We start from the raw sequence: 10593 nt of genomic DNA, 5'->3' as shown, positions 1-10593 counted from the left end.
CCTTTCCATTGGAGGATTTGAAGATGGAGCTTGCCATATCTGCAGTAACAGGTGAACTCATGAGCCGATTCATCTCCTTCCTTGCCAACAAGTACCACTCGAGCCATGAATACTCGGAAGAGAAGCAGCTGAAGAGGCTGCAGCAGCTGCTCCTGAGAGCTCACACGGTCATCGAGGAGGCAGACGGGCGGTACATCACCAACTCCGGGATGCTGGTGCAGCTCAGTATGCTTGCGGACGCCATGTACCGAGGCTACTGGGCACTAGGTGCGTCCAGGTACATTTCACTCGAAGAGTCCATTGAGGAGGAGGGGGAGGTTTGCAATCCATCTGCTCCCAAACGTTTTCGCATGGTTCATGGAAGTGCTAGAAAGAACAAGGCCACATACCCCGTCGACTTGCAGGGTGCGTTGGAGAGCTTGGAGGATGTAGTCGCTGGCATGACGGAGTTTGTTGTTCTTTTGGGTGGATGCGACCGTATGCTGCGTCGACCATACGATGCGTATCTATACAACGACAACATCATGTTCGGACGTCACGCCGAGAAGCAAAAGCTCCTGAACTTCATGTTGTGGCACAACTCTCCTGGTGGCGGTGCGCCGGCTATCCTTCCCATCATCGGTGGTCCAATGGTCGGGAAGAGGACTCTGGTCGCCCATGTATGCAAGGACGAGAGGGTCCGCTCACACTTCTCTTTGATCCTGCACCTGAATGGTGATTCCTTTAGTAGCCTGACAGACCATGATCGTAGCCTCTTGCCAGGCAAGATACTGGTGGTTGTTGAGCTTGTTTCAGATGTTGACGAGGAGGATTGGGCCAAGTTCTGTTTAGCCGTAGCAACAAGCATGGATAATGGAAGCAAGGTGATCATCATCAGCCACCTTAAAAATTCAGAGCGACTCGGAACCGTTGAGCCAATCTTCCTCAAAACCCTGTCATACGAGGAGTTCAGCTACCTATTCAAGACACTAGCATTCGGGAGTGCGAACCCGGCACAGCACCCACGGTTAGCGCGGATAGCAGACGAGCTGGTCAGGGAATTCCAACCCGAATGGTCAATCGGCACTGCAAATCCGTTTGCGGACATCATGAGGAGGAACCTCAGCGTCCATTTTTGGCTCTGCATCCTGAGCGGGCTGAGAAGGGTAGTCGAGAGGAACTTATCCCTGTTTGGGGAGCACCCGAAGCTCCTCGCCCGGAGACGTCACCAGGTAGACGTTACTGACTTGGTCTCGCATCCCATGGATTCTCCACTCCGGGTCGTGGCTTCCTGTACCAGTGGCAGCAGCCACACTGAAGTTACAGTGGAAAGGGAATTGCTACCGAGGGTGAGGTTTGGGGATCTGTTGACGGGTCCTGGAGTTAGACCACAAGGGGATTTCAATGTGGTTACTTGGGAATCAAGATTGCCACCTTACACCTCGTATGTTCATTTCGCTACAAGTGGAAATGGTGCTCCAGGTGTGGCGCAACAGAGTACTCCCCTGTCTGGGAGGAAGCGTGCAGCAGTGCCTTTGTAAGGCCTTTTGATTCAGACGATTTCTATGGGGATTTTGTAGAGTTGGAATCTCAAGTATCAGCTCAGTTTATAAAGAGATAATTCAAATATTGACATGGTCTTCAATACATATTTTTAATCATGGAATGTTATTTTTTTAAAGTTGTAACGACACCAATCTAAATAATTTTGGATATATTTGTAGTCAAAGTTAATATTGAATGCAAGCCTTCTAGGAAGTCATGTATTTATGAACTGTACTTTGTGTGTGTAAGATGTTTGATTTGTAGGATTGTATCCCATAGGAATCTTATCCAAAGAATCATTTGTATTGTATTACATAGGAAGTTTTTCAGTAACCTAAACCTCTTGGAAAGAGTTTTTTTTTATCTACTCGATTTTTCATTGACCATTTGTACTGTGTGTCACCTCCCCTGTCTCCAGTAAGGCAGGATGCTGTGGGAAGGCAGTGCAGCTCTGGTGCCCCGATGGTATTTGATGAAATGACCATCTCTGACGTTGTGAGGCCGTCAACACCAACACCGAGATCAGCGTACGGTTCCCCATCTTGTAAGAATGCTGCGAGTAATTTTTGGTTCTTGTGTTGCTTCCCTCTGCTGGTTAGATACGACTAGATACTGGCCATTAGCATTTCCATTTCTTATACCCATTTTATGCAGGCTGCCACAACAAGCCTTCCTTAAAAGAGAAGAAGGTGGTCTGATGGTCTAGATATATTATGACCCGCCTTCAATTCACATGCTTCACTGGATGCACAACTCCTAAGGTCTCACAAAATAGTACTGAAATACATTTGTTACATAAAACGTAGGCAAATAGACAAATGTAATGTCTGATCGAGGTCTACAGATGGAGCACACGTCGTGCTCACGCGACACGCAGGGCGACGCGCCAGACGAGAGATGGCACGTATCCTACGCCGCCGATCTGCAGACGCGCTCGCTCACGTTCTATGACGGCGAGCTGATTCTCCGGCGTGATGCTCTCCGCATCATCCTGATCGATGATCACGGAGTTACGGTGGATGCGCGATTTCTCCGCGCAGGGGAGTCCATAATCATTGGCGATATCATCTCGCTGCCATGCCATTTGGTGAGGATTCGGGAGCGATTTCCAGCAACGTGCACGCCCCCAGCGGGCACGGCGCATGGCACGTCTCGAGGTGCGGCGCGCGGGAGGCGTACGGAGATCCAGGCGGGCGCGGACCGGGTTGGGGTGGCCCCATGCTACACCAACCACCCGCTAATGGCGGCTGGACGCGTGGGAGCCTCTCCATGGCCACCTGACTGCCATGTAGGACCCAGCACCGATCCGGGCGTGGAGCCTTCTAGAGCGGGGGAGGCGCGGAGAGCCGCTCCATTTTCCCCACCTACCCCCATCACGCGAGACGCGCATCTCGCTCCTCTCTTCAAGCATATCTGGGAGCGTTCTAGGGTTTGTTTCCCCGATCCATCCCCTTCTGATTCCTTCGGCTGGTGGCGGGGCAAGGCCGGCGGCGACGACCGCTCCTTCGCCCAAGTTGCTGCGGCGGAGCGGGCGGGGGGTGGGACGCGCGCCGCGATGGGAGATTGTGGCGGGGGCAAATCTGGAGGATGGCGCGACAACACAGCACGGGGAGGGTTCGGCGGTAGGCGCAAGGCTCCGCTGCCTAACCAGTCTCGACACATGGTGTGGCAGCGGCCAGATCCGCCGCCAACGACGTCGGGAGACTCGAGATCTGGTGGTGGTGAAGTTGGGGACAGATGGGAAGCTGTTGCGCGTGCCATGAGCGGCGCGACCAAGGAGAAGATGGCGGGCACCCTGGAGCGGCCTCCACCTCCATCACCTGGGCAAACGACGACCAAGAACAATGCCTAGATCTGCATCAACTGCTCCCTTTCAGGTCATTTCGCTCCTCGTTGCCCTACTATTCGCTGCGAAAAATGCAACAAATTAGGTCATATGGCCCAGCTTTGTCAAGTTCTGAGGCCTTGGGAATGCATTCCGTTCATGTGTGGGTTCCAATCGCCTGGTCAGGGATTCTTCTATATACCTGATCTGTGTGCCGCTAAGCATAGTGTTGAGAAAACTAATAATGTGGTGATTACTATAGTTGAGGGCGAAGCTACTGTGAAAGATATTGAGCAGGAATTTAATGCTATATTTGCCAAAAAACCTGGGAAAAAGAAATGGCGCTGTACGGCCCGAAGTGATGCGATTCCCTAATGCTAGTGAAGTAGAAAGGGCATGTTGTTATGGGAAACGCTTACCTCTGAAAGAGGGGAATATTGTTGTCTGTATTACTCCTTGGACTGCCTCGATTGGAGCTAAAGGCATCATGGAAAAAGCATGGGTTAGGGTACGCAACATTCTAATAGAGAAAAGATGCACTGAACATATAGCTTATGCTGGGGCCCTGGTGGGAATTACATTAGAAGTTGATGAATCGACTGTGCATAAACCTGAATATGCTAGAATCCTTCTTGGCTGTAGAGATGTTGAGAAAATTCCTCCTTCAGCTGAAGGGATGCTGGGAGAACAGTATTATGATTTCTTTTATGAAGTTGAAAAAGTTGTGACTATGGGTGCTGAGAAAAGTCAATCTTATACTGCTGTGGATAGCAGTGCATCTCCTTCCTTCCCCAAGAAAGCAACGATGGACTCATATCCTGCTTCTTCCATGGGGCAGGGAGAGACGAGTGTATCCATGGCTGGTAATTTCTCCTCCCAGAATTATGATAAGGGCATGTAGAGGCTTTCTGCGGTAGTTCGAAGAAGAGGAAAGTGATGAAGGTAACAACACGGAGCTGCTGATTGAGACTATGGCCAGAGAACATGCAGTCGAAAAAATGTCTTATTGTGGCTCTCAATCTGATAAAATATCGTGTGAAAATGTCTCTGAGGATCTGGGTGTGGAAGAGATGACTGAATCTCCCATTACTGAGATCAGTGTGCATAAAGGTGCTTGGGGAATGATTACTCCTGTTCCTCCCTCACCTATGTTTGTCTGTCATGATATGAATACTTATGGGAATGCATTTCCTCCCTTGTCAGACTATGTGGTTTGGCCTTCCCTGCCTCATATTATGCCACTTGAGGAGGGATCCCTGGAAGGAGGAGAAAACTGTAGTGTGTATACAGTTGAATCTCCCTCTGGATGTCCAATTCATGACAACATGAGTCAAGAAGAGGAGGCCCCACGCAGAATGAGGAAGCGCAATCTGGAAGGTATGAATATGCCCAATTCAAAAAATCAATTCTCTGCTTTATCTGATTCTGCCATTATATTGCGTGCATCCTTGATGGGAGTGCAAATCCCTGATGATGACTTTGCAACTGTTGATATCTTGCGTGAATTAGAACTCTCTAGAAATTTGTTGCGTAACAAAAAAATTGATACTAATGCACAAAAAAATACTGTCAATGATGGGTTGGGTAATGATGTACTCCTATCTTTAGAATGGGATGAGGATAGTAGAGATATTGAGGAACCATTTATCCTGGTTCAATCTAAAAACAAAAAAAGAATATCAGCGCAGGAAATCGCTGGTGGTTTTATCTCCTAATAAATCCAGTAGACCTGTGACTAGAAGTCAACAGAAAAATGGGGTGGGTAGGGCTGCTATGGAACCTGGCAGACCTACCAGAGTGAGAGATAAACCCGAACGATATAAATGAAAGGGGTTTTTTGGAATTGTAGGGGTAGGTAAAAAAGGCATGTCCACCTGCCTCATTGACATGATTAATGCCAATGATTTAGATTTTATTGGACTTCAGGAGACTATGAAGAAGTCTTATAATCCTGCCTTTTTTAGACAAATTGATCCGAACCAAAAGTTTCATTGGGAGTGGATTCCTTCTAGGGGGAAATCTGGTGGCATTCTTTGTGGTCTAAATAAGGAAAAATTTGATATCCTTATGACCAAGTGTGGTAAATACATCCTACAGTTGAACTTGTTCGATAAGAACAAAAACTCTAGCTGGGCCTTGATGACTGTATATGGTGCTGCACATGATGAGTAGAAACCCGAGTTCATTGCTGAACTGTCATCCATGTGTCATAACATTAATATCCCTTATCTGGTCGGGGGAGACTTTAACATCATTCGACATAGCGGGGAGAAAAACAAAAAAACATCTATGTCCCACTTCTCGGAGGTGTTTAATTCTGTTATTCATTTGCTTGGGTTGAGAGAGATCTATATGACTGGTGGTTGCTATACCTGGTCCAATAAACAAGATAACCCAACTTTGGAAAAATTGGATAGAGTTCTCATGTCCCCTGATTGGGAGGATTTATACCCTCTCGTTTCTGTGCATAAACTGGTCAAGGAGATATCAGATCACAATCCCTTGTTGGTGGATGGTGGGAGAGCTTCCTCTAGAGCACCAGGTAATAGGTGTTTTAAGTTCGATAATGCCTGGCTCAGTAACCCAGACTTCCTTCCTCTGGTTGCTGATATTTGGTCTAGGCCAGTTTACACTATAAACCCCATTGACTCCTTGAATATTAAGCTTAAGAGAATTAAGAAATTTTTTAAGGGTTGGGGGTCCAATTTGTTTGGTCATAATAAGATCAGGAAGAATATCATCAAGCTCGAACTGCAGGAGCTTGAAAATCTGGAGGAGGCTGATGGTTTAAGCGGGGAGGCATATACTAGGAAGTTGGAAAATCAAGTAGAGCTTAATAATATGTATGTTGAAGAAGAACTTCACTGGCATCAATTTTCTAATGAGAGGTGGTTGTTGAAAGGAGACAATAACACTGACTTTTTCCATAAAGTAGCTAATGGCCGTCGTAGGAAAAACTCCATGATCTCCCTGGAGTGTGGGTCCACTATTATTGAAGGCACTAAAAACCTACTTGCCCATGCTATTGAATACTATAAAACCTTGTTTGGTCCAGCTCCTGGCAGTATTTGTCAGATATATGCAACATTGTGGTCTCAGGATGAGATGATTACTCCTGATGACAATGAGGACTTGACTCGACCTTTCTCATTGGAAGAGATCAAAAAAGCCTTATTTGAAATGAAATCTAACCGTGCCCCTGGCCCAGACGATATCCCTGTTGAATTTTATCAACACTGCTGGGATGTAGTAGCCCGTGATCTCCTATGCCTATTTGAATGGTTTCATGAAGGCAAGTTAGATGTTCAACGACTTAATTATGGTATCATAACCTTGCTGCCTAAGTTGACTGATGCTAATAAAATCCAGCAGTATAGGCCCATTTGTCTATTACGTTGCCCTTACAAGCTACTCACTAAAGCCATGGATATTAGAGCTAGCAAATATGCCCATAAATTGTTCAGTATTCAACAGAATGCTTTTATTAAGGGGAGACACATAGTGGATGGGATCCTATCGCTACATGAGGTTCTACATTATACCCACCTCAAAAAACAAGTGGGAGTGATTCTTAAACTTGATTTCGAGAAAGCATATGACAAAGTCAATTGGGACTTTTTGCTTGATTGTCATAGGAAGCGTGGATTTAGCTCTAAGTGGTGTGGATGTGTATCTCAAATCCTAAAAAATGGCACGGTTAGTGTCAAGATTAATGACGAGGTGGGACCTTACATTCAAAGTGCTAAGGGGGTGAGACAGGGGGATCCTCACTCCCCTTTCCTGTTCAATATTGCGGCTGATTGCCTAACCAAAATGGTTCTTACAGCTCAAAAAAATGGTCTCATTAAAGGGTTAGCCGCTGATATTGAGAATGGTGTTGGCATTCTACAATACGCGGACTACACGGTGCTTTGTTTTGAACATGATGTTGACAAAGCTGTTAATATCAAACTCTTGTTGTATCTCTTCGAATTTAAGTCTGGGCTTAAGATCAACTTTGAGAAGAGTGAGATATTTAGCATGGGGGGGGGGGGATAATGACACTGATTTGGTATATACCAACATGTTTGGGTGTCAAGTGGGCATACTTCCTATGAAATATCTGGGAGTCCCTGTTACTTACTCTACTCTTAGAAACGCTGATCTCGATTTCCTTGATGGTAAAATGGTCAAAAAGCTCGATGCCTGGGTAGCTTATGCGGCATCTTCTGGAGCCAGATTGACTTTGTTAGGGTCCAGTTTGGATGGAATTCCCTCTTTCCTTATGTCAATGTTCCTCTTCAACAAAACTTTCATTGAAAAGTTGGATAAACATCGCAGATGCTTCTTTTGGAAGAGAAAGAATAAGAAACATGGGTATCATATGGTTAAGTGGACAAGAATTTGTCGATCGAAGAAAATTGGGGGACTAGGGATTAAAGATCTTCATAAGAAAAATATTGCCCTGCTCGCTAAGTGGTGGTGGAAATTAGAAACGAGCGATGGGTTATGGCAGCGTATAGTAAGAGCAAGATACTTCAGAAACAAAACAGTAGCTAGCATTCGGAGCCGTTTTTCGGACTCCCCCTGCTGGAAAGCGATTATGAAGGTCAAGGATTCATATATGGCGGGTAGAAAAATTAAGATTGAAAGTGGGAACCTTGCCAGAGTCTGGTATGATCCTTGGGTTGAGAATACTACTTGAAAGACCGCTTTCCTGATCTTTTTAGTATATTTTTAGTATATGTCAGGAACAGGAATGCACTGTTGCTTCCTGGGCGGCGAAAAATTATGAGCTTGGCTTTAGGCGTAGCCTAGTTGGGGAGTTGGGCGAGCAGTGGGCTTGGATGGTTATGGAAGCTAAAAAAACTGTCGTTGAACGACTCCCCAGATAAGATTCTATGGGGCCTTGGCAGCAAAGGGAAATTTACTACTAAATCCTTATATGAATGATTGGAAAGGAATTTATCATGCCCTAACTATAAGATGGTGTGGAAAGCACCTATCCCGCTGAAAATTAAAATCTTCCTTTGGCAGCTGTTTCAGAATGCAGTTCTTACTCGGGATAATATGCGTATCAGGAACTGGTCTGGAAACCCCATGTGTTCCTTCTGTACTGACGTTGAGACAGCAAATCATTTGTTTTTTACTTGCTCGCTTGCTTGTTCGGTCTGGGGAGTGTTGGGCATGACGGCTGGAGCATCCTGCTGTCCTCGTTCTCTCTGGCAGAGCTTCGCTTGGCTTTATAAGTTTTTTCCGGGCGGGAAGCTTTTTTACATGATGATTATTGCTGCAATATGATGGGGGATTTGGACCCTCCGCAATAAAGTTACGTTTGATAACCATGTTGTTCGTTCTCCTCTGGAGGCTGTTTTCACCGCCTGCTCGTTTCTGATGTATTGGGCAGGTTTGCTAAAGGAAGATGAAAAGGTGAAGCTCCAAGTTGGAGTGAAGAGGTTGGCTCACGCGGCTGCTGCGCTGGTGGACAGATCTCATCCTCGAGGCAGGCCACTCTTAGGAGACAGAGATGGGATCCAGATTGGCTAGAAGTTCAGCGCTCGATCCTTTTGCTCGCTGTTCCCCACTGGGGTTTGATGCCCGCTGGGTTTATGTCTTCTGGCAGTAGTTCGCTTAGTCGCAGACGTTTACCAACATATCTTATCCTGGGTCTTTTGTTTCGTTGGGCTGTGGCTTGTGAGTGTCATCAGGTTTTCGCCCCATGGCGGATGGTCCGTTCCAGGATCGTCCTGCGGTGGGTTTCCTGATGATACACCAACTCGCTCCCCCCTTTTTAGTTTCATTAGCTCTCAAAAAACAGGAGGCGGTATCTTCCATTCTGTTAGTGGTTAGTGGCAAGGTTGTCAGAATCGCGATTTTGTTATACGATTCTACGACTTTACGATCCAAACTAACTCCTATGATTCTACGATTTTAGTTCATAGAATCTACGTTTCTACGATCCTGATAGTGAAGATTTTACGATTTGCGATCTTACCATCAGAGCTCCGATCCGATTCAAAATCGCGATTCTGACAACCTTGGTTAGTGGTTTGGTCTCTAAGACAAAGTGGATACAGACTGATGTAGTATTTCCGTTGATTGTGAAATTAATGGAAAGGGGTTGAGCCCAGTTGGAAAAAAAACGTAGGCAAATAGACCTGGACGCTTCTTCCCTGACAAGGATGTTTCAGGCTTGTCATGGACGCAACTCGGCACAGCGTGCACCAAGTGAGAAAATGAAGTGTAAGGCGGCAGCCTTGATTCCCATGAAATTAGCCTAAAATCTCCTTTGGGTAAGACAGCGTGACCTGCTGCTGCTATTAGGTCCCCAAACATAATCCTAGGTAGACCCTGCTCCTCTGGAACATTAGCCATACCAATAGCAGAGTTTACAATGCCTGATGGAGCAGCAGGAGTTAAAATGTAGCGGCCGATTAGGTGTACCAGTTGGCCTCGACTAAGAAGCACCTGCGGGTGGGTACCAAAACAAGAGATGTCCTTATTGACAGAGTCTCTGGCACCCTTCAACCTGTACAGCCAGAAATGAGCACTCGAGTTTTTCCGCAGTGCATCTGCAAGCCATTCGCTGCGATAAATGACCCTCCCAACACCGTGGCGAACTCTTCCACCATCGCTGCTAGCCGCGGGTAGTCTGCCGGGTTTGTACTTCCGAATGCGAGTGTCTTGAATAGGTACATGTACTCATCGAATGCCAGGGAGTTCAGAGAAACAGGCTTGATGGTTCCAAACTTCTCCAAGCCTGCGCTTTGACCCAAGATTATCACTTTACTTCCTCTCCATATTCGTAACAAAATGATAGAACGTTGTCCAGTCATCTTCATCTACATCTGAAGCAAACTCAACAACTACTAATATCCTCCCTGATAGTCTTTCATGGTCTGTAATTCTGAAAAGATCATCTCCATTCAGGTGCAAAATCATAGAAAAGTGAGAACGCACTCTCTCAACATCGCATACATGGGTGACAAGAGTTTTGTTCCCAACTCCAGCATCACCAATGATTGGAAGCACGGCCAGAGAACCTGGGGTGTTGTGGTGCAGCAAGAACCTGATGATCTGCTGCTTCTCGACATGGCGGCCAAATATGAAGTTGTCGATGTAAAGATATGCATCATAGGGTCTACGGGAGATGCGCTCGCATCCGCCCAAAAGGATGACAAACTCCGCCATGTTAGCAACACCGGCCTCTAGGTTTTGCAGAGTTCTTATTAGCCCTGAGTTGAAAACCTTGTGTGATGCACTAC

The 10593-nt window shown here is 46.4% G+C and overlaps 1 protein-coding gene and 1 pseudogene across 1 annotated transcript; one reads left to right on the top strand and one right to left on the bottom strand.

Annotated features, from left to right (window-relative positions):
• Positions 1–4350: 4350 nt before the first annotated feature.
• LOC123061588 (uncharacterized) lies at positions 4351–9363 on the top strand (the record flags this gene model as incomplete). Its single annotated transcript, XM_044484755.1, is given in 3 exon segments — positions 4351–4459; positions 4553–4726; positions 8736–9363. Coding segments are annotated over 3 exon segments (423 nt in total), but the record flags the coding sequence as incomplete, so codon positions are not given.
• A 22-nt stretch (positions 9364–9385) lies between these two features.
• Positions 9386–10546, bottom strand: LOC123041138 (uncharacterized; annotated as a pseudogene).
• Positions 10547–10593: the final 47 nt, after the last annotated feature.

The sequence above is a fragment of the Triticum aestivum genome, chromosome 1A (genome assembly GCF_018294505.1).
Source record: "Triticum aestivum cultivar Chinese Spring chromosome 1A, IWGSC CS RefSeq v2.1, whole genome shotgun sequence".
Taxonomy (NCBI): domain Eukaryota; kingdom Viridiplantae; phylum Streptophyta; class Magnoliopsida; order Poales; family Poaceae; genus Triticum; species Triticum aestivum.
The sequence above is the reverse complement of the archived record's forward strand: the minus strand, read 5'-3'. Positions and strand labels throughout refer to the sequence as shown.